Source organism: Enhydra lutris, unplaced genomic scaffold, assembly GCF_002288905.1.
Source record: "Enhydra lutris kenyoni isolate GAN:26980312 unplaced genomic scaffold, ASM228890v2 scaffoldscaffold93, whole genome shotgun sequence".
Classification (NCBI taxonomy): domain Eukaryota; kingdom Metazoa; phylum Chordata; class Mammalia; order Carnivora; family Mustelidae; genus Enhydra; species Enhydra lutris.
Window position 1 is genome coordinate 1,694,154 of NW_019154177.1, and position 24,463 is coordinate 1,718,616.

The 24,463-nt window shown below is 41.5% G+C and overlaps 2 protein-coding genes across 3 annotated transcripts in view; both read left to right on the top strand.

Annotated features, from left to right (window-relative positions):
* LOC111138601 overlaps nucleotides 1-24,463 on the top strand; it is an 896,555-nt gene that overhangs the window by 413,276 nt on the left and 458,816 nt on the right. The gene's annotated exons all lie outside the window — the stretch shown is intronic.
* On the top strand, nucleotides 18,376-21,384 carry LOC111162603 (putative olfactory receptor 2B8). 2 transcript variants are annotated; one of them, XM_022527115.1, is made up of 2 exons: nucleotides 18,376-19,309; nucleotides 21,377-21,384. In XM_022527115.1, the coding sequence occupies exons 1-2, from the start codon at nucleotides 18,376-18,378 to the stop codon at nucleotides 21,382-21,384; spliced, it is 942 nt and encodes a 313-aa protein (XP_022382823.1). The 2 variants fall into 2 exon arrangements, with proteins under 2 accessions (XP_022382823.1, XP_022382822.1); XM_022527114.1 differs by lacking the exon at nucleotides 21,377-21,384 and having other exon boundaries at nucleotides 18,376-19,314.

Below are 24,463 nucleotides of genomic sequence, written 5' to 3' on the forward strand. Positions count from 1 at the left end.
ATGTGTGTTGGAGAGGATGTGGAGAAAGGGGAACCAGAATGCAAGTTGGTGCAGCCACTTTGGAGAATAATGTTGGCTCCCAGAGATTTTTAAGAAGCCTCTGTCCTCCCCATGTCATCCAAAATTTCCTGTGACATCTCTCAAGGGAATTTCCTTACCTAATGCTTTAATGCAAGTGAGTGCTCAAAATCCAAGTTCATGGGTTCATGAACTTGAACCAGAGTTGCTCCTAGAGAGTCTGCATCATATTTCATTTTAAAAAGCTCCACAGGTTTTTCATATTTCCCCCTCACTTGGGAACACTATTCATTCCTTTGTTCAAGAAGACACGCACATACCATTAAATCATAGGGAAAATAAGAATACGAATGACTCAGTAGGAAATATTAAAATTTTAGCATTTTTTCCAGCAAATTGTTGGCGCATATCACTGTTTCTTGCATTGTGATCATGGTTCTATTATAAGGTCCTTAGGTTGACTGTATCACAGCTTTTTCACAGAAGTAGGTAGGCATCTGTGAGAAAAAGAAATCCTTAGCTCAAAGAAAATCCTGCTAACATCAATCCTGATGAAGCACATTTAAATCTTCTCTTCATACCATTTAATAATTTCTTTGATCCAGGCATCAACTGATCAATGCTTTTGTATCTCAAACCTGCCAAAAGCCCCATATAGTTTGAATGCAGGGACATATTCTAAAAATCTGGAAATGACCTCTTATTCCCAGGAAATCCCATGTTCTCTGGAGCTTACCAGATTCACTAGGAGGGAATGTAAAGAAGAAATAAAATATATATTAGTTAATATATATAATTAATTATATATAATTAATGTCCATGTGTCTAAGCTTTAAAAATAGCCATCTGAGTTTGAACTACGGTCATACGTCTCTGATTAGGAGTAATGAGTGTCAACATCCCAGAACAGTTGAATCTGACACTGTAAGCCCTTAGATCTTAACTCAAACTTCGTTTGCGCATAAATGTGTTTGTGGTATGGATCTGGGTTTTTGTATATATGTATTATCACAAACAGGGTATTTTCCCCTGGAGGTTGGAGCTTTGACAATGACATGATCACAGAAATGTTTCTGATTTTAGTAAGTTTTCCCAACATGTAGCCCAGTGCAGGTAGATGTGTTTGTGTCTTGGGCTGGGCACATACGCATAACAACTCTACTGTTCCCTATCCTGACGGCTAACTGGCATCCCTAGGCCTTGAACCCCTGAGCTGGCCATGCTCACGCCAAGTGATCTTGCTGCAGAGACAGCATTTGGAGACTGGAAATGACACCCAGGGGAGGTAATGCACACGGTCAGGTTCTCTCTGTATCACTAAGAGCATCACAGTATTCTTACTTGAAATCGATACCTGGCATGTATCTTGTCACCAAGCAAGTAGAAAACTAGTTCTGTACACTGTTTATCCTTGAATGTGACAAATTTCCCACTCGCCATTATTTTCCCTTTTTTGTCTTAAAGATTTTTGTTATTTTATTATTTATTTATTTGAGAGAGAGACTGGGTGGAGGACAGGCAGATGGGTTTGGAGCAAGACAGGCAGACTCTGCCCTGAACATGGAGCCTGATGGGGTCTCCATCTTGTGACATGGAGAACATGAGCTGAGCTGAAATCAAGAACCTCCAAGGCACCCTCTACTGTCTGTTTTAGCCACATCCTGACAGTTAAGTACAAATGGTCACTTTAAAATCCCTCAAACGAACACCCTTTGGCACAAAAACCCTCAAGGTTTCAGGAAACCACACAGCCTGTTGTTCCAGGTGAACAACTTCTCTGCTCTTAAGGACACAGAGAGCCCTGGGGTGAAGCAGATTCATTTCCTTTAAGTGAATGTTTGAATGGCATATGGGTGTCTATGACTCATGGGACTAAATGACAGATCACAAAGGTCTCTGGGATCCTCGCCAAAATAAAAGAGAAATCACTGAAGAGACAAAACACAAGTTCAGGATTGTTCTGTAACATTTTTCTAATGTTAGGAATCTGCTCCCCAAGCACTCCATGCCCTGTCTGCAAACAGACTCCAGGGCTGTGTAAATTGTCACCAATCTTATTTGGACTCTTTTGCATTTTTGCCAATAACTGTGGAATGGCTACAGGGATTGTACCTAAGACTTGGCTCAATTATTTATTCCATCTGTGTTTAGCCCCTGGAGGTCAGGATGATCATGATGCTCTAGAGCAAGTCATGGGTTCTTCCAGCTCTTCTGCTTCCTAAGGAACCTGGGGTGCACACCGTCGTCCCAGGTAGTGATGGCAGAGACCCAGAATGTCCGTCAGACTCACATGAACCACAGTTCTTTATCAGCAGCAGATTTACTACCAATTAGCAGAGGATACAAAATGCTGAGAGCCCTTTCAGTATCCAGGAGGCCCCAGACCCATCAGACACAGCTTCGGAGACCCCTCACTGCAGTGGAAAGCGTTTTTCTTCTCAAATGTGGGGCAGAACTATTATGGTACAAGTCAGCACAGAGAGGCTTGGGGGATTCTCAGATTATGTGTCCCTACCTTCATAACCCTGCCCTGGCTTTAGGACTGTCATTTGGTAACATATCTGCAGTGTGTATGGGGTAGGGTTCCTGTGGTCTAAACAGACCCTCTGCATTCTGCTGAAATTACTATGTCAGTAATCAGAGAACAGCCACCCCTGTAAAGCCATCATGTATCTCTAGTCTGCATTTTGTGGTTACTGTTTGCCAGAGTTCTGTTCTGACCAGGCTCACTGAGGAGGGAGGAACAGGTTATAGATCCCTGCGAACCCTTTCCTTTGCAGGTGACTTCTTTTTGAATGCTTGTTTTGTAATATAAGTGAGATCTTCTTTCATCATTACGGTATTGTAGCACATTTCACATCTGGTCTTGCAGACTCTGGGAACCACTGTGTATGGAAATGTAGTTTGCTGGGAAGATGGGATCTGTGTAAATACAGAAATGAGAGGATGAATGACTGCTGATCAAAGGGGTCAGGGGATAGGTTCCCTGAGATGGTCTAGGGACAGGACACTTGCTTCTTCTAGCAAGTGTCCCTTCTAGGGACAGGACATTTCCTTCTCCCCCCAGGGTTCTTCCAGCTGTTTTGGAATTAAACTGATAAGAGCAGAGTTTTGTTTTTCTATTCTATTCTATTCTATTTTATTCTATTCTATTCTATTCTATTTATTTATTTTCATGTGGTACTTTTTAAAATTTTATTTCATTTTTTCAGTGTTCCAAGATTCCTTGTTTATGCACCACACTCAGTGCTCCATGCAATACATGCCCTCCTTAATACCCACCACCAGTCTCACCTAAACCCCCACCCCCTTCCCTCCCAAACCCTCAGTTTGTTTCTCAGAGTCCACAGTCTCTCATGCTTTGTCTCCCCCTCCAATTTGCCCCAATTCACTTTTCCTTTCCTTCTCCCAATGTCCTCCTTGTTATTCCTTATGCTCCACAAGTGAGTGAAACCATATGATGATTGACTTTCTCTGCCTGACTTATTTCACTCAGTATAATCTCCTCTAGTCCTGTCCATGTTGATACAAAATTGGATATTCATCCTTTCTGATGGAGACGTAATACTCCATTGTATATATGGGTCATATCTTCTTTATCCACTCATCTGTTGAAAGGCATCTTGGCTCTTTCCACAGTTCGTCAACTGTGGCCATTGCTGCTATGAACACTGGGGTACAGATGGCCTTTGTCTTTACTGAATCTGTGTCTTTGGGGTAAATACCCAGTAGTGCAAGGTCACAGGTTGCTCTATTTTTAATTTTTTGAGGAATCTCCACACTGTTAACAAGAGGAAAAAATCTGAACGTTGATTACTTGCACATGGAGGCTCAATAATGAAATTGAGACCCAAAGAAATCACCAAGGGAGGCAGTTTTTATATCTTTTATACAGAGACAAGAAGTGTGTGAGGAATTGAGAGGATGAAGAAAACACATGTTTGGGAACTTTAGTTAGGAAGGAATTCTAACTGGAATTTGGGCTGAGGTTGTAGATTCCTTAAAAAGTAGCCAGGTTTATTTCTACAGCTTTCTCAACTCTCTGGTCCCTACCTGTGGTGTTAGGATGTCTTTTACTTCTTATTCTTGGGAGGGTACATGATTCAGGGAGATTCATTTCTTCCTTTCACAGAGATAGAGGAGGGTGTGATATCCTTGCACTTGCTGTTTCCTGAGTAGCTTCAAAATAATCACTATGCCATTTGAGGCCCATTTTGGGATCTGCCCTGGGCCTCTACACTTGATCCTTTTTAAAAATTTAATTTCATTGATTTACATAGATGGGTGGGTTTATTTTAACCATTCTGACCTGATAGAAATCTCTGGGGTCTTTAAGAAGAGTAAGTTCTTCTTATTAGGCAACATTCTGAAGCCAGCTTTTTTTTTTTTTCCTGATCCAAGCCCACTTTTATTTTTATTTATTTATTTATTTTTATTTAATTTATTTTCAGTGTAACAGAATTCATTGTTTATCCACCACACCCAGTGCTCCATGCAATAGATGCCCTCCATAATATCCACCACCTGGCTCCCCCAACCTCCCACCCCTGCCCCTTCAAAACCCTCAGATTGTTTTTCAGAGTCCACAGTCTCTCATGGTTCATCTCCCCCTCCAATTTCCCTCAACTCCCTTCTCCTCTCCATCTCCCCATGTCCTCCGTGTTATTTGTTATGCTCCACGAATAAGTGAAACCGTATGATAATTGACTCTCTCTGCTTGACTTATTTCACTCAGCATAATCTCTTCCAGTCCCATTCATGTTGCTACAAAAGTTGGGTATTCATCCTTTCTGATGGAGGCATAATACTCCATAGTGTATATGGACCACATCTTCCTTATCCATTCGTCCGCTGAAGGGCATCTTGGTTCTTTCCACAGTTTGGCGACCGTGGCCATTGCTGCTATGAACATTGGGGTACAAATGGCCCTTCTTTTCAGTACATCTGAATCTTTGGGGTAAATACCCAGTAGTGCAATTGCAGGGTCATAGGGAAGCTCTATTTTTAATTTCTTTTTTTAAAAAAGATTTTATTTATTTATTTGTCAGAGAGAGAGAGAGAGAGAGAGAATTGGAGAACAGAAGCAGTCAGAGTGGCAGGCAGAGGCAGAGAGAGAAGCAGGCTCCCCGCTGAGCAAGGAGCCCAATGTGGGACTCAATCCCAGGACCCTGGGATCATGACCTGAGCCGAAGGAAGTGGCTTAACCAACTGAGCCACCCAGGCATCCCTCTATTTTTAATTTCTTAAGGAATCTCCACACTGTTCTCTAAATTGGCTGCACCAGCTTGCATTCCCACCAACAGTGTAAAAGGGTTCCCCTTTCTCCACATCCTCTCCAACGCTCATTATTTCCTTTGTTGCTAATTTTGGCCATTCTAACTGGTGTAAGGTGGTATCTCAAAGTCAACACACACAAAACTGATAATCATGTCAAAAAATGGGCAGAAGGCATGAACAGACACTTCTCCAATGAAGACATACAAATGGCTATCAGGCACATGAAAAAATGTTCATCATCACTAGCCATCAGGGAGATTCTGAAGCCAATTTTAACCTCTTTTGAGAACGAAGTTGTTCATTTGTTGTACCTGTGTCTTTAGTCTCATTGAAGCATTCTCAGAACAGTAACGAAAGCCTAAACCCTTCAGGAGAAGAGAATTAATAAAGATTAGAGCAGAAAACAATGAAATAGAAACCAAAAGAATGGTAGAACAGGTCAAGGAAACTAGCAGCTGGTTCTTTGAAAGAATGAATAAGATTGATAACCACCCCCCCGCCGGCACCTGCCAGATTTTTCCAAAAGACAAGAGAAAGGACCCAAATAAACAAAATCATGAATGAAGGAGGGGGGATCACAACCAATACTGAAGAAATACAAGCAATTATAAGAACATATTATGAGCAACTATACGCCAGCAAATTAGGATATCTGGAGGGAATGGATGCATTCTGAACGACTTATAGACTGCCAACACTGAACCAGGAGGAAATAGAAAACCTGAACAGACACACAACCAGCAAGGAAATTGAAGCAGGAATCAAAAACTTCTCCCAAAACAAAAATGCACAGCCAGATGGCTTTCCAGGGTATTTCTACCAAACATTTAAAGAAGAATTAATATCTATTCTTCTGAAGCTGTTTCAAAAAATCAAAATAGAAGGAAAACTTCCAAACCCTTTGTGAGACTAGACTATATTGATCCCAAAGCCAGACAAAGATCCTAAAAAAGGAGAGTAACAGACCGATATTCCTGGTGAACAGAGATGCAAAAATTCTCATCAAAATAGTAGCCAATAGGATCCAACAGTACATTCAAAGGATTATTTACCATGACCACGTGGGATTTATTCCCATGCTGCAAGGTTGGTTCAACACCTGCAAAACATTCAAAGTGTACATTACATAAATAAAAGAAAGGACAAGAGCCATATGATCCATTCAATAGATGCAGAAAAAGCATTTGATGAAGTATAGCATCGTTTCTTGATTTAAACTCTTTAGAGTGGAGGGATAGATGGAACATACCCCAATATCATAAAAGTCATCTCTGAAAACCCCACAGTGAGTGTCATTCTCAATGGGGACAAACTGTAAGCTTTTGTCCTAAGATCAGGGAAAGTGGCAGGGATGTCCACTATTGCCACAGCTGTTTAACATATTACTAGAAATGCTAGCCCTAGCAATCAGACAACAAAAAGTAATAAAAGGCATTCTAGTTGGCAAAGAAGAAGGCAAGCTCTCATTCTTCACAGATGACATGATACTCTATGTGGAAAACCCAAAGGACTCTGCCTCCAAATTGCTAGAACTCATACAGGAATTCAGTAAAGTGGCAGGATATAAAATCAGTGCACAGAAACCAGTTACATTGCTATACACCAACAACAAGACAGAAGAAAGAGAAATTAAGTAATTAACTCCATTTGCAATTGCATCCAAAACCATAAGATACCTAGGAATAAATCTAACCAAAGAGGCAAAGAATCTGTACTCAGGGAACTATGAAGTACTCATGAAAGAATTTGAGGAAGACACAAAGAAATGGAAGAACATTCCATACTCATGGATTGGAAGAACAAATATTGTGAAAATGTCTATACTACCTAAAGTAATCTATACATTTAATGCAGTTCCTGTCAAAATATCATCAACTTTCTTCACAGAACTGAAACAAATAATCCTAAAATTTGTATGGAATCAGAAAAGATCCTGAACAGCCCAAGGAATGTTGAAAAAGAAAACAAAGCTGGAGGCATCACAATTCTGGACTTCAAGCTGTATTACCAAGCTGTAATCATGAAGGCAGTATGGTGCTCCACAAAAACAGACACACAGATCAATGGAACAGAATAGAGAGCCCGGAAATGGACCCTCAACTCTATGGCCAACTAATCTTCCCTAAAGCAGGAAAGAATGTCCAATGGAAGAAAGACAGTCTCTTCAACAAATGGTGTTGGGAAAATTGGACACCCACCTGCAGAAGAATGAAACTGGACCATTGTCTTACAGCAGACACAAGGATAAGCTCAAAATGGATGAAAGACCTAAACGTGAGGCAGGAATCCATTAAAATGCTGGAAGAGAACACAGGCAACAATCTCTGCAGCTGCAGCAACACCTTGTTAGACACATCTCCATAGGCAAGGGAAACAAAGACAAAAATGAAGCACTGGGACTCCATTAAAATAAAAAGCTTTTGCCCAGCGGAGGAAACAGTTGACAAAACCAAAAGAGATTGACAGAATGGGATAAGTTATGCACAAATGACATATCAGATAAAGGGCTAGTATCCAAAATCTATAAAGAACTTATCAAAGTGAACACCCAAAGAACAAATGATCCAGCCGAGACATGGGCAGAACACATGAACAGACATTTCTGCAAAGAAGACATCTAAATGGCCAACAGACACATGAAAAAATGTTGAACATCACTCGGCATCAGGGAAATACAAATCAAAACCACAATGAGATACCACCTCTCACCAGTTACAATGGCTAAAATTAACAAGTAAGAAAACGATAGGTGTTGGCGAGGATGTAGAGAATGGGGAACCTTCCTACCCTGTTGGTGGAAGTGCAAGCTGGTGCAGCCACTCTGGAAAACAGTATGGAGGTTCCTCAAAAAGTTAAAAATAGAGCTACTCTATGACCCAGCAATCGCACTACTGGGTATTTACCCCAAAGATACAAATATAATGATCCAAAGTGGTACGTGCACCCCCAATGCTCATAGCAGTCATGTTCGCAATAGCCAAACTATGGACAGAGCCCAGATGTCCAGTGACAGATGAATGGATAATGAAGAGGTGATAACAATGGAATACTATGCAGCCATCAAAGAATGAAATCTTGCCATTTGCAATGACATGGATGGAACTAGAGGGTATTAGCCTAAGTGAAATAAGTCATTCAGAGAAAGACAATTATCATATGATGTCCCGGATATGTGGAATTTAAGAAACAAAACCAAGGATCACAGGGGAAGAGAGGAAAAAATGAAACAAGTCAAAACCAGAGAGGGAAAAAAAGCATAGGAGACTCTTAATCACATGAAGCATGAGGACTTAATCACATGAAGCAAACTGAAGGGACAGGGGTGGAGGGAAAGGGTAACTGGGTGATGGTCATTGGGGAGGAGATGTGTTGTAATGAGCACTGGGTTTTGTATAGGATTGATGGATCACAGACCTGTACTCCTGAAACAAGTAATACATTATAGATAACTAATTGAATTTATTTATTATTTATTTATTTATTTTTTAAGATTTTACCTATTTCCTTGACAGAGAGAGAGATCACAAGTAGGCAGAAGGCAGGCAGAGATAGAAGGGAAGCAAGTTCCCCATTGAGCAGAGAGCCTGGTATGGGGCTTGATCCCAGGACCCTGGGATCATAACCTGAGCCAAAGACAGAGGCTTAACCCACTGAGCTACCCAGGTGCCCCTAACTAACTGAATTTAAATAAAAAGTTAAAGAAAGAATTTTTTAAAAAAGATTTTATTTATTTATTTGACAGACAGAGACCACAAGTAGGCAGAGAGGCAGGCAGAGAGGAGGAAGCAGGCTCCCCGCTGAGCAGAGAGCCTGATGCAGGACTCGATCCCAGGATCCTGAGATCATGACCTGAGCTGAAGGCAGAGGCCCAACCCACTGAGCGACCCAGGTGCCGCTTAAAGAAAGAATTTTTAAAAATAACCTCATAGAAGTTTGGTAGAGTTTGGTTGCTTTCCTTTATATTCAGCTTCAAGATTAGACTATGCCTAGTTATTAGCTCTGTGATCCCGTGTATAGTAGTTATGAAGGAGAATAAGTGACAAAAAAATCCACATGTTTACATTTATTTATTTATTTTTAAAGATTAAATTATTTATTTTAGAGTCAGAAAGAGAGTGCATGAAGAGGGGGAGGTGAAGAAGGAGGTAGAGAAGGAAGTGGACTCCCTGCTGGGCAGGGAGCTCTATGCCTAAGCTGGGCTCCACCCCTCAACCTGAGATCATGATTATATTAAAATTAAATAAAAAATTTATTCACAGGGACGCCTGGGTGGCTCAGTTGGTTAAGCAGCTGCCTTCGGCTCAGGTCATGATCCCAGCGTCCTGGGATCGAGTCCCACATCGGGCTCCTTGCTTGGCGGGGAGCCTGCTTCTCCTTCTGCCTCTGCCTGCCATTCTGTCTGCCTGTGCTCGCTCTCTCTCCCTCTCTCTCTGACAAATAAATAAAATCTTGAAAAAAAAATTTATTCACAGATTTACATTTAAAATTAAGTAAGTGAATGGACTCTTACTTATATATTTATATGTAAATGTTTTGGGCAATTGTGCAAAAAAATGTCTTAAATGTTTTGTAAAACATGTCGGTTATTCATAGAGAAATATAAGTCATAACAAAAGAGATAAACAAGGTCTCCTCTGGCTTTGTCCTTGATCATCGTTCTCCCTGAGGACGGCCATCTCTGGACAGCTCAGTGACAGGGGCTCATTAACAGTGTGGGGCTTCTGCTCCCCAGAGATGTCAGCCAGGGAAATGCATTTGGTTCTCAGTGCCAGCCCAGTCACAGCTGAGTGTCACAGCACCATCTCCTGTGCTCTTAAGGGTCTCCCTGTCATACAGGCAGGTCACCTCTTTCGGGAAACCAAGGTGGAGTTTGCAATTGTCTTCATCTCCTACTCCTTGAGGCAAAGGGCAGATCTCTGTTCACCTAAAGATACATGAAGTTCTCATGAGAAAACATCCTTCTGCTTAGGAAAAATTTATGGATAAGCCAGTGCTGGTGTAGTCAACCTTTGCATTTACTTCACGCGACCGATTCTGCATGTCCAAGTGCCAATCCTTGATACTGTCTTTAGGCAGTGACTTGGAAAGGAGGTAGGGAAATAGCTTTGAACCTACAGAGAGGGTGAACAGAGGTGAGTGGAATCAAACTTGGTCTGTGTGTTGCTTTAGAAATTGCAAGTTAGTTCATTTTCCGTTGCAATTGTTCTTGAAACAGAAGAGCTGTCCTGGTTTGCACGTATTGTCTACTGTCTAACGGAAGACTGGAAAGTCACCACACGTAGGAACTAAATTTAACTCTTTGTTATAGACTCCACCAAGTCATTCCCAGACATTTCATTCTACTATAGTACATTCACTACACCTGTGTACGCACATGTGGAAAATACTTTAAATATCTATATAATGGGAATGAAATATGCCCTTCAGCAATAGAATAAGAGAGTCTTCATGTGTATAAAAGTATTATACTATATGCTTCCACGCTTTCCTATTGGTTCTTATTGTCTATGAAAATAGGCAATATTTGCTCTCTGTTTAAATCTCATTGTCACTATTTATCATTCTAAATGTTCATTTTCTCCCTTACAAGTTACCAAAGAATCTAAAATATGTAAGGATTATGAGAAACATTATGTTGAAGATCATAACAGGGAGTTCCATTTTGTGGATATTGTGTCAGTGCATCTCTACTGGGACACTGGGTTCCATCCTTCTATGCTTGCGCAGGATCACGAATGGACTCTGTGTGATTGCTGTTGGGGCTCTGCTCAGACGCTCTTTACCTGGCTGCTGCTCCAATCCTAACCCTATGTGTTAGGAATATGGGCTGCCAGGTGCACAGCCATTCCCTTCTTCAGAGATTTGCCCTCAGTTGAGAGGGAGCCACTTTGCCAGGAGGTCTCAGGAACACATTTGGGGAAGCTCACAGCCAGGGACAGACTCATGGGAGAGACAAAAGGCTGCCAATGTCAAAGCGGACTAAATCTGATGCGATGCATGCTCCAGAGCTGTGCTGTCCAATACTGGAGTACGTAGCCATAGGAAGTCATTTAAATTTAAATTAATAATATTAAATAAAATATAAAATTCAGTTTCTCAGCTAGGCTATTTTAAATGCTCAGGTAGTGACATGTGGATAGTGGCTATTGCATTAGACGGCGAGGGCTGAGTATTTCCACCAGCACAGATGCATACTTGTATGGGAGACTTGTGTCCAGCTTCTTATGGGATCAGGCTCATGCCATCTTCCACCTGAGACCACATCCTTGCTTAGCAGCATTCTCTGCTCTGTTTTGCTTCCCTCATCCCCTTTATCCTGAGAGCACTCCCTGAACAAACCACGTGCAGTGGAAATCCTACTTGATCCTCTTCTCCCATGGAACCTGGTGGAAAGCACCGTCCATGTTCATGCGACCTGTCATTTCCAGTGTTGTGAAAGCTGCCTTCCCCCTCACTAGCTCATTCTGCATTGACCTTGGGGGCCTTTCTAGTATATTGGGGTCAGCTCAGACTAGAGGACAGAAGCTTTATTAAAGTAGTAGTGATTCATTCCTACCACGGCCAACACTACTTCAGGATTCATTCAGGAACTGGATAGGGCAGAGTTTGTATGTCAGTTATGTCGGTGACTGTTATGTATTTGAAATATCTTCAATACAGACATTTTCACAAGATTTTTGATATTTAAAATGTGCATTGTGCTTACTGAGTATGTGATTTTCAAGAAATATGGACTCTTCCACTTGAAGTTTTAGACTTATGTGTCAGCGTTGAACAGGCGGTAACAGCTCTATCAGCTTTCAAGTGCTGGTACGAAACATTCAACCTCTTCCATTTAATGCCCATTCTCATAATTATTATTGTAGAATTGTATTTTTTGAGATTGTTTTTAGATGGTGATTATTACATAAAATGCCATTGTTTCTGTTTTGTAGAATATATATATATATATGTATAAAAGATTTTACTTATTTATTTGACAGGTAGATCACAAGTAGGCAGAGAGGCAGGCAGAGAGAGGAAGGGAAGCAGGCTCCCTGCTGAGCAGAGAGCCCGACGCGGGGCTTGATCCCAGAACCCTGGGATCATGATCTGAGCCGAAGGCAGAGGCTTTAACCTACTGAGTCACCCAGGCGCCCCTGGAATCTATATATTTTTATTTCACCTAATAACTCTTCTTTCTCAATGTATAACCTGTGCTTTTCTCAAGGATGTATGGTTTTGTATGCAAGATAATAATTTATGTGTGGATTTGTAGCTGGAGTTGCCTCTACCGTATCACATCATGATAATTGCTAGAGATGGCGCTCTGTGCTCCTTACATAGGACGGGTATGCTTACTGTTCCAGCCAGGATTATTTACATAGTTTGTCCAAGAGGAATGAATGTCTCTTACTGTATTCAGGCATTTGATACCTACCTACATAGAGATGATGGTTTTTAATTTACTCACACAGGTCTTTAACATGGTAAGAAGTAGAGGAAATGAAGTTTTTCATTTAACCTTAGGCTACACATGTCCTTTCTCTGGGAAGATGTGTTCTGTGGTGGTGCACAGAGATTGGAGAGGGATGGATGCTGAGCTGGGGAGGTGGAAGGGAGGAAAGTGAGCTAGATCAGCAGAACAAGCTGTTGAGATCTGAAGAATGCGTTATGCAGCCAGCTCTAACTCACGTCCAGTGCCACTCAAGGGGAATAGTTTTCCTAGACGTAATGTGAGAAAAAAAAGAAATAAGATGGTGGATAATGACAAGAGTATTCCTGTTCCCTCCCAGGGTTCTCTCCAGGAAGGCACTAGAAGCAATTGTAACCTCCACAGACAATCCCATTCTTTTTGTCTCTTTTAGTGGGCATCTCCTTTGCCTGATACTTTATTTTTCAACCTAAAATCGTTTTCACTTTTGTACCCATCAGTTAGAAGCCATTCAGCATTCTTTAGATATACGTGTACACACATACACATACATCTATAATCTGGAAAAGAAGGAAACCATTTGTACAAGTTCAGAGTTTTGTCTTCTCTCTCCTTCCTTCTTAGTCCTTATTGACAGAATAACATTAAAATATATCACTATTTATTGTGATGGTACAATATGATATTGGTGTTTTCCTTGGATGAGTTAACATTTCCCTTTTGTCCTCCTTACTTTGGTGAGTAATGCCCTCATTAGACACCTTGAAAACGCCAGCAATTTATTTCAGATAATTTATCTGTATTTGTGCGTGTGTGTGTGAAACTGAACTGTGGTTTATTTGCTCTTTTGAGCAGGTGTGAGTTTGGGCACATTCCCTGTTGTTGCACGTTTACACTGTCTCAGATACCTTTATAACTAATTCCATTAAGAAAGTTTTTGTGGATAGATTTTTTTTTTTTTTGGTGGATACAACTAAATGCAAATCTACAGGAAATCCAAGGAAGTATAAAATAATGTGAAATTCTGTATCCTCTCTTCTGAGTCCATAAAACTTATTTTAGGGGCACCTGGGTGGCTCAGTGGGTTAAAGCCTCTGCCTTCGGCTCAGGTCATGATCCCAGGATCCTGGGATCGAGCCCCACATTGGGCTCTCTGCTTGGCAGGGAGCCTGCTTCCCTCTCTCTCTCTCTGCCTGCCTCTCTGCCTACTTGTAATCTCTCTGTCAAATAAATAAAATATTTAAAAAAAAAAAAAAAAAACCAACAACTTATTTTATGCCAGTTTTGTACCAATTTCTTTCACACACTAGTGGGTCTGCCCAGAAACATGGTTCAGATTTTTAGTCTTAGAAGAACAAGAAATGAACTGTATGCCTAAGCATTTGAACATGAAAGAACTGAAACACTCATTTTCTGAGCCTCTTTCGTTGGTTTATAACTGCTTCTTTAGTACTAAGCAACTGGAAGTATAGGGTCATCAGACTCACCCGAGCACTGGTAACGTGTCTGATTCAGCATCATTAACTCTGCAAGACAGCTTCCAGAAGGTACTAACCTAATGTTGATGGGTATCTGAGTATTAGATAGTACCAGAATATCCTTTTCTATCATTTTTTGTGTAGTACTCAAAGTCTTCCATTATAGGTATTTACTTGTCATTGCTTTGAGAATAAATCTGTCTTTATCTCTATATATTTATCTAGTTGATTACTTCATCATAGAAGTGGTGTAAAGCATTGCACTTTGTATGTAGATTATACAGTTGGGTAACTTTTTAAAATATTTATTCTGATTAGAATGTGAATGGTGAATAGTACAACCTTTTTCAGGAATTTCATGTGCTCTGGTTGGCAATGTGTGAAACAAGTGTGCAGAAGGAAGAGGAAAGTTGTGGCCACTGAATTTTAGGGTTCTGATTCCATCTGACTATGCACGACCAAAGTATTTTCAGAGTTCCTGAAAATTGATACAGTAATTTTAAGCATCTTTAGGGAAAGCTAAGCACTGTATTTATTTATTTTATTTTATTTATTTTTATTTCTTTTCAGTGTAACAGAATTCATTGTTTTTGCACTACACCCAGTGCTCCATGCAATGCATGCCCTCCATAATACCCACCACCTGGCTCCCCCAACCTCCCACCCCCCGCCCCTTCAAAACCCTCAGGTTGTTTTTCAGTGCCCGTAGTCTCTCATGGTTCATCTCCCCCTCCAATTTCCCTCAACTCCCTTCTCCTCTCCATCTCCCCATGTCCTCCGTGTTATTTGTTACGCTCTGAAAATAAGTGAAACCATATGATAATTGACTCTCTTGCTTGACTTATTTCACTCAGCATAATCTCTTCCAGTCCTGACCATGTTGCTACAAAAGTTGGGTATTCATCCTTTCTGATGGAGGCATCATACTCCATAGTGTATATGGACCACATCTTCCTTATCCATTCGTCCATTGAAGGGCATCTTGGTTCTTTCCACAGTTTGCCAACTGTGACCATTGCTGCTATGCACATTGGGGTACAGATGGCCCTTCTTTTCACTTCATCTGTATCTTTGGAGTAAATACCCAGTAGTGCAATTGCAGGGTCCTAGGGAAGCTCTATTTTTAATTTCTTGAGGAATCTCCACACTGTTCTCCAAAGAGGCTGCACCAACTTGCATTCCCACCAACAGTGTAAGAGGTTTCCCCTTTCTCCACATCCTCTCCCACACACGTTGTTTCTTGTCTTGCTAATTTTGGCCATTCTAACTGGTGTAAGGTGGTATCTCAATGTGTTTTTTTTTAATCATTTTTTAAAAATTTATTTTCAGCATAACAGTATTCATTGTTTTTGTACCACACCCAGTGCTCCATGCAGTCCGTGCCCTCTCTAATACCCACCACCTGGTTCCCCCAACCTCCCACCCCCCCACCTCTTCAAACCCTTCAGATTGTTTTTCAGAGTCCATAGTCTCTCATTGTTCACCTCCCCTTCCAATTTCCCCCAAATGCCTTCTCCTAACTCCCCATGTCCTCCATGCTATTTGTTATGCTCCACAAATAAGTGAAACCATATGATAATTGACTCTCTCTGCTTAACTTATTTCACTCAGCATAATCTCAATGTGGTTTTAATTTGAATCTCCCTGATGGCTAGTGGTGATGAACATTTTTTCATGTGTCTGATAGCCATTTGTATGTCTTCATTGGAGAAGTGTCTGTTCATATCTTCTGTCCATTTTTTGATATGATTGTCTTTTTTGTGTGTGTTGAGTTTCAGGAGTTCTTTATAGATCCTGGTTATCAACCTTTTGTCTGTACTGTCATTTGCAAATATCTTCTCCCATTCCGTGGGTTGCCTCTTTGTTTTTTTGACTGTTTCCTTTGCTGTGCAGAAGCTTTTGATCTTGATGAAGTCCCAAAAGTTCATCTTCGCTTTTGTTTCCTTTGCCTTTGGAGACATATCTTGAAAGAAGTTGCTGTGGCTGATATCGAAGAGGTTACTGCCTATGTTCTCCTCTATGATTCTGATGGATTCCTGTCTCACGTTGAGATCTTTTATCCATTTCAAGTTTATCTTTGTGTACGGTGTAAGAGAATGGTCGAGTTTCACTCTTCTGCATATAGCTGTCCAGTTTTCCCAACACCATTTATTGAAGACTGTCTTTTTTGTCTGTTCAATGATATTCTTAGGATTTTTCCTCTTTTATAGAACCCTCATTAATATTTCCTATAGTGTCAGCTTGGTGGTCGCATACTCTTTTAAGCCTTGCCAGTCTTGGAAACTCTTTATCTCTCCATCTGTTTTAAATGTCAGTCTTGCTGGATAAAGTATTCTTGGCTGCATGTTCTTCTCATTTAGTGCCCTAAATACATCTTGCCAGCCCTTTCTGGCTTGCCAGGTTTAAGCACGGTATTTAAATGGTGGTGTTTTCATTTTCTCTCTGAGTGTGTGTTTAGTAGTTTTACTACTCTAAGGAAACTCAAATTCCAAACATGTAGCTTTCATAAATACAGTATCTTAGAGAGGTAATTCTGACACAATGTTTAAATGCAGAATTACTACTGATATTTTGAATGTAACTGAATTATTTGTATATATACATTCTAGCTCTTTTTTTAAAATTTAAAACATTTTTTAATAAATACGTAATGTATTATTAGCCCCAGGGGTACAGGTCTGTGAATCGCCAGGTTTAGACACTTCACAGCACTCACCATAGCACATAACCTCCCCAATGCCCATAACCCCACCATCCTCTCCCTACCCCTAACCCCCGGCCCCCCTCAGTTTGTTTTGTGACATTAAGGGTCTCTTATGGATTGTCTCCCCCCGATCTTGTTTCATTTATTGTTTCATTTATTCTTTTCCTACCCCCGAAAGCCCCCACATTGCATATCCACTTCCTCATATCAGGGAGATCATATGATAGTTGTCTTTCTCCGATTGACTTATTTCACTCAGCATAATACCCTCTAGTTCCATCCATGTCATTGCAAATGGCAAGATTTCATTTCTTTTGATGGCTGTATAGTATTCCATTGTACATATATACCACATCTTCTTTATCCATTCATCTGTTGATGGACATCTAGGTTCTTTCCATAGTTTGGCTCTTGTGGTCATTGCTTTTTTTTTTTTTTTTAAAGATTTTATTTATTTATTTGACAGAGATCACAAGCAGGCAGAGAGGCAGGCAGAGAGAGGAGAAAGCAGGTTCCCCTCAGAGCAGAGAGCCTGACGCAGGGCTCAATCCCAGGACCCTGGGATCATGACTCGAGCCACAGGCAGAGGTTTTAACCCACTGAGCTACCCAGGCGCCCCGACATTGCTTTTATAAACATTTGCATGTACATGCCCCTTCGGATCACTACGTTTCTATCTTTAGGGTAAATACCCAGTAGTGCAATTGCTGTTTCGTAGGGTAGCTCTATTTTCAACTTTTTGAGGAAACTCCATGCTGTTTTCCAGACTGGTGGCACCAACTTGCATTCTCAACAGGGTAGGAGGGTTCCCCTTTCTCTGCATCCTTGACAGCATCTGTCATTTTCTGACTTGTTAATTTTAGCCATTCTGACTGGTGTGAGGTGGGATCTCATTGTGGTTTTGATTTGTATTTCCCTGATGCCGAGTGATGTGAGCACTTTTTCATGTACATTCTAGCTCTTAAATTCCTATATCTGAACACATTTTTGAGTGTCTTTTGTATTATATTCCATTGCAGGTAAGGTGTGTAGAAATCCAGTTGTGTAAAACACAAGATACATATTTGCAATAACGTCCTCCCTCTGTCTGCATCTCCTTCTTATTCTTTCTGATTGTTCTCCTTCTATTTCCTTCATCCTTATTATCTCTAAAATGTATGTACATACTTACAGTCCTTTAAGTCCCATTAAGTTCAGACCAAAAGACCTTTCATACCTATAACCGATGCCAACATGAAGTCCATTATTTCATTTTTCCCATATTACATATTAAAGATTTACTTTTTGTGATAATGTGGAAGTAAACTGGTATAAGTTATGTCAATTTCAATCATTTATTGAAATAGTTACTTTTAGTATGCCATGGCCATGTTTTATAACATGAGAGATCCACCTTCACCGGCACCAACTTTTTTTTTTTTTGAAGGTTTCTTTTAAAAGTTTCTAAACACTTGATCCTGACAGGAAACATGCGCTAACAGAGGATGGAACAGAAAAATGGCAGTTCTTTCACGGGGTTTATCCTGCTGGGGTTCTCTGACCGGCCTCAACTGGAGGTAGTCCTCTTTGTGGTTCTCCTGATCTTCTACCTGTTCACTCTGCTGGGAAACGCCACCATCATTGCCTTGTCCTACCTCGACCCACATCTACATACTCCCATGTACTTTTTCCTCTCCAACCTAAGCTTTCTGGACCTGTGTTACACGACCAGCAGTGTCCCGCAGCTCCTGGTTCATCTCAGGACAGCAGACAAGTCTATCTCGTTTGGTGGCTGTGTAGTTCAACTGTTTGTCTTCTTAGGGCTGGGATGCACGGAATGCATTCTGTTAGGGGTCATGGCGTTTGACCGCTATGCAGCCATCTGCAAGCCCCTGCAGTACACCGTGATCATGCACCCCCGTCTCTGTGCCCTCATGGCTTCTGCATCGTGGTTCTTTGGTTTTGGCAACTCCTTAGCGCAGACAGTGCTCATCTTCCTTTTACCACTTTGTGGGAGAAATAAAATAGACCACTTCCTTTGTGAGATCCCCGCACTGCTCAAGCTTGTCTGTGTTGACACCACTGTGAATGAGTCTGAGCTCTTCTTTCTTGGTGTGATCATTCTACTCATACCTGTGGCATTAATCATATTCTCTTATGGTTGGATTGTCAGGGCGATCTTAAGAATAAAGTCATCTGCAGGGCAGAGGAAAGCGTTTGGCACATGTGGGTCCCACATCACAGTGGTCTCCCTGTTCTATGGCACGGCCATCTATGCTTACCTCCAGCCCAGCAACAACTACTCCCAGGATCAGGGCAAGTTTGTTTCTTTGTTCTACGCCATCATCACCCCCACGGTCAACCCCATCATATATACGCTGCGGAACAAGGATGTGACGGGAGCAATGAAGAAGGTGCTTTGCAGGGGCCATGACTCCAGATGACTGGGCGGGGAAGACCCTTTGATGGAACACATTGAATGCCAGAGTGATTAAGATGTTTGTGACCTACGTGGATCATCTAAAATTTCCGGTGATAAGTCTCAAGGGAATTTTCTTACCACATTCTTTCATGCAAATGAGTGCTCAAAATCCAAGTTCATGGATTCACACAACTCCCCGAGATGCTGATTTTTCTTACCAGATCTTATGCATATATATACATATATGTATATATGTATTTATTATTTAATTTGAGAAAGAGAGAGCATGAGCAGGAGGGTTGCAGGGAGACGGAGAAAGAATCTCAAGCAGATTGTACCCTGAGTGCAGAGCCTGATGCTGGGATCGGTCCAACAACCCTGAGATCACAACTTGAGCTGAAATCACGTGTCAGACACTCAACCAAGTGCACCCACTAGGCTGCCTGACCATCTTCATGGGGAGGAGGAGCATATAAACATTCGTATTTTAGAGAGCTCCACAGGTTTTTCCTATTTCAATCTCATTTGGGAATCCTATTCCATTTCTAAGTGCAAAAAGACATTTATGCACATAATATGAAGACATAGGCAAGATAAGAATAGGAACCACTAACGCGCTGTAAGAAATGTTAGCATTTTAGCATTTTGTAGCAACTGCTGGAGGAACGTCACTTACTCTTGTACTTGGATCATGGCCGTATTAGCAGGTCCATAGGTTGACTGTATCATTGCTTTTCCACAGAATTAGGTGGGCATCTGTGGGAACAGCATACTTTTAGATGAACGAGAAATTTGGTTAACAAAACGTCTGAAACAGCCATTCAGATATGAGGCCTGGTGTGATGTGAGCCGTGTGACAGTGGTTTTACCAGCCGGTGTGAGGCGCTCCTGTCCCACAGAGGCAGGGCCAGGTGCGTTGCTGCCGATATGCTGAGCAGCAGCTGCCATAAGAGCAGCAGACGGTGCTTACGTGTCACGTTGTGCTGCAGGCGGAGGAGCGCCCATGTGAGGTCTGCAAGCCGGTTACGCAGCCTGTGAGGCACCCCCTGCGTTCAAAATGACGTTTAGGACATTATTGTATCTGAACAGTACATAACTCAGTTCCTAGTCAATATTCTATATGTTCTATCTACAATGATGCAGCAAAATTTCAAAGGGGGAAACATTTAGATCTTCTCTTTGTACCATTTTGTAAGTTTTTAGATCCAGGCATCCACTGATCAATGCTTTGTATCTCACTCTGCCCAAGGCCCCAGGCAATTTGAGTGCAGGGACACATGAAAGTAAGAGAAATAACCTCTGTTTCCCAGGAAATCCCATGTTCCGTGGAGCTTACTCATTTTCACCAGGAGAAAACTTAAGGAAATAAATAAAATGTATGTGAGCTATTAAAGATCTCTGTGTGTCTAAGCTTTATAGATAGCCATCTCATTATGAAATAAGTGTCACACAGTTCTGAATTCTGCACACAGCCCAGTGCAGGTAGATGTGTTTGTGTCTTGGGGTGGACACATACGCATGACAACTCTACTGTTCCCTATACTGACGGCTAACCGGCCTCCCCAGGGCCTTGAACCCTGAGCTGGCCATGCTCATGCCAAGAGATCTTGCTGCAGAGACAGCATGTGGAGGCTGGAAATGACACCCAGGGGAGATCATGCTCACAGTCAGATTGTCTCTGTATCACTAAGAGCATCATAGTATTCTTACTTGAAATCAACACCTGGGATGTATCTTGACACCATAGTGATGCTTCATGGATATCAGTAGGAAAACAGTTCTGTCCACTGTTTATCCCGATGGTAACAAATTTCCTGCTTTCCCTTATGTTTCAGCCACATCCTGACAGTTTTACCCAAATGGTCACTTTAAAGTCCCTCAAGTGAACTGTCTTTGGTGCAAAACCCTCAAGGTCTCACGATGTTACAGAGACTATTGTACTGGGTGAACAAGTCCTTCTCTGCTCTTAAGGACACACAGAACCTGGGGCAAAATATTTCCTTTAAGTGAATGTGTGAATGGCTTTTGGATGTTTACAACTCATGGAAATAAGTTATAGCAAAAAAGGTCTCTGGGATCCGTGCCAAAATAAAAAAGAAATCAGTTAAGAGACCAAACACAAGTTCAGGATTGTTCTGTGACATTTTTGTAATGTTAGGAATCTGCTCTCCCTGGTGTCCATGCCTTGTCTGTAACAGACTCCAGGGTTGTATAAATTGTCACTAGTATTATTTGGACTGTTTCCTTCTGCGTGTTCACCAGTAAGTGTGGCAGGGCTGTGCACTTGTACCCAAGGCTTGGCTAAATTATTTAATCCATCTGTGTTTAGCCCCTGGAGGTCAGGACAATCATGATTCTCTAGAGCAAGTCATGGGTTCTTCCAGCTCTTCTGCTTTCTGAGGAACACAGGGCACACACCATCGGCTCAGTTAGTGATGGCAAAGACCCAGAATGTCGTCAGACAATTGAAACAGAATTTTTAACAGCATGTGATTCATTACCAGTTAGCGAAGGATACCAAGTAGCGGGAGTGCGTGCAGGAGGCCCCAGAGCCATCAGACACAGCTTGGCAGACTCCTTCACTGCAACGGAAAGCATTTTTCTTCTCATATGTGAGGCAGATATACTGTGGTACGAGTCAGCACAGAGAAGGCCTGGGGGATTCACACATTATGTGTCCCCACCTTCATCGCCCTGTCCTGGCTTTAGGACTGTCACTTGGTACCACATCTGCCGTGTGTAGAGTGTAGGTTCTAAACAGACCCTCTGCATCGTGCTGGAATCACTACTAGGTCAGAAATCACAGCACCGCCACCCCTGTCAGACCCTCATGTCGCTCAGAGTCTGTGCATTTCAGTTACTGTTTGCCAGAGTTCTGCTCTGTCCAGGCTCAGTGAGGAGGGCAGAACAGGTTATAGGTCCCTGTGAGCCCTTTCCTTTGCAGGTGGCTTCTTTTCAGATGGTTGTCTTGTAATACAGGTGAGAAGTTCTTTCCTTGCTGTGGTATTGCAGTGTATTGCAGACCTGGTCTTGCAGACTCTGGAACCACTGTGCATGGGAATGTGGTTTCCTGGGAAGGTGAGTCTGTGTCAGTGCAGAAACGAGTGCTGCTCACAGGGGTCAGAGCATGGGGTCCCTGAGATGGCCTAGGAACTGGACACTTGCTTTGGGGAGGGAGACAGTTCCTTCTTCCCCCCAGGGTTCTTCCACTTGTTTTGGAATTAATTAGATAAGAGCAGAGTTAACAGGAGAAAAACTCTGATGGTTTATTACTTGAACATGGAGGCTCAATGATGAAATTGAGACCCAAAGAAATGACCAAGGCAGGCAGTTTTACATCTTTCATACAGAGACAAGAAATGTGTGCAGAATTGACAGGATACAGGAAATACGTGTTTGGGAGCTTTAGTTAGGAAGGGATTCTAATTAGAATTTGTAGCAGATTTCAGATTTCTAAAAAAGTAGCAAGGTTTGTTTCTATAGCTTTCTCAACTGTAAGGTCCCTACCCGTGGTGTCAGGATGTCTTTTACTTCTTCATCCTGGTCAGGTGCCTTTCATGGGGAGATTTGTTTCCTGTTTCAGGAGGACAGAGGACAGTGTGATGTCCGTGCACCTGCTGTTTCTGAAGTAGCTTCCATTCAAGATAGTCAGTATGATCTTGAGGCCCATTTTGGGATCTGCCCTGGGTCTCTACACTTGCCATACCCTTGATGCTTTCTAAAAACTTAATTCCATTGATTTACACTGTTGGGTGGATTTATTTTAACCATTTGGAACTGAGCGCTGGGTATGGTACATAAGCAATGACTGTTGTAACACTGAAAAAATAAAATTAAATTAATAAAAAGGAAAGCCAAGTAAAAAAGAAATCTATGGGGTCTTTAAGAAGTGTAAGTTCTTCTGATAAGGCAAGATTTCTGAGGACAGTTTTAAGCTCTTTTGAGAATGATGTTTGCTGGTCAGTTCTTGATCTGTGTCGTTCGTTTCAGTGAAGCATCTTGCACATTTTTGTTCTTAAGGATTTTATTTATTTGTGTCAGATAGAGACAGAGGGAGAGAGAACACAGCACAAGCAGCAGAGAGAGAAGTGGGGTCCCCGCTGAGCAAGGAGCCTGCTGATGGACTTGATCCCAGGTCCCCAGGATTATGACCTGAGCTGAAGGCAGATGCTTAACTGATTGAGCCACCCAGGCATCCCGCATCCTGGACATTTTTAATGGTTGGATTATTTGGGATCCTCATGATCAATACCATGTCATTGCATTGGGATGAAAAAAATCTTTTCCCATATTTGGTTGTTATTGTATAGAAAGGCAACAAATTTGTGTATGTTGAATTTCTATTCTACCACTTTACTATACTTATTGGTGAGTTCTAACACTGTGTTTGTAGTGTCTACGAATTTTTCTATATAAGATCATATCATTTCCAAACAAAGATGATTTCACTTTAAAAAAAAAAACTTGGCTGCCATTTATTCCATTTTCCCCCCAGATTGCTGATGCTGGGACTTCCAGTGTATGTTCTGTAAGTGTAGTGAAGGTGGCATCTTTCTCTTGTTTCTGATCTTAGAGGAAAAGCTTCCAACTTACTGCCATTGAGTATGTTAGCCACGGGTTTGTCACATACGGCCTCTATTACATTGAGACATATTCCTTCTACACCTGATTTGTTGAATGTGTTTACCATGAAAAGATGCTGTGTCTTGTTAAATGCTTTTTTTTTGCCTCTATTGAGATAATCATATGATTTTTCTCTTTCATTCTACTAACGTGGTGCTGCACGTCTATAGATTTTGTATGTTGGCTTACCCTGTGTCCTGTTATACATTGCTCTTGATGATGGTGTATGAAGCTCTTAATCTGGTGGTGAATTTTGATTGCTAATATTTTTTCAGAGGTTTATTTATATATTTGGCAGAGAGGGAGAGAAAGCACAAGCAGGGGGCTTACTAGAGGGAAAGGGAGACACGGACTCCCCGCCAAGCAAGGAGTCCAACACAGAGCTCAATCGCAGGACCCTGGGATCATGACCTGAACCGAAGGCAGCAGCTTAACTGAGTGCAGCAGCGAGGTGCAGTTCTTAGATGATTGTTCTTAAATGTTCTTTTTTTTTTTTTTTAAGATTTTATTTATTTATTTGACAGACAGAGATCACAAGTAGGCAGAGG

Bases quoted from the DNA above. Each gene is read 5' to 3' on its own strand.
- LOC111162603 (XM_022527115.1), top strand. From the start codon at position 18,376: ATGGAACAGAAAAATGGCAGTTCTTTCACGGGGTTTATCCTGCTGGGG.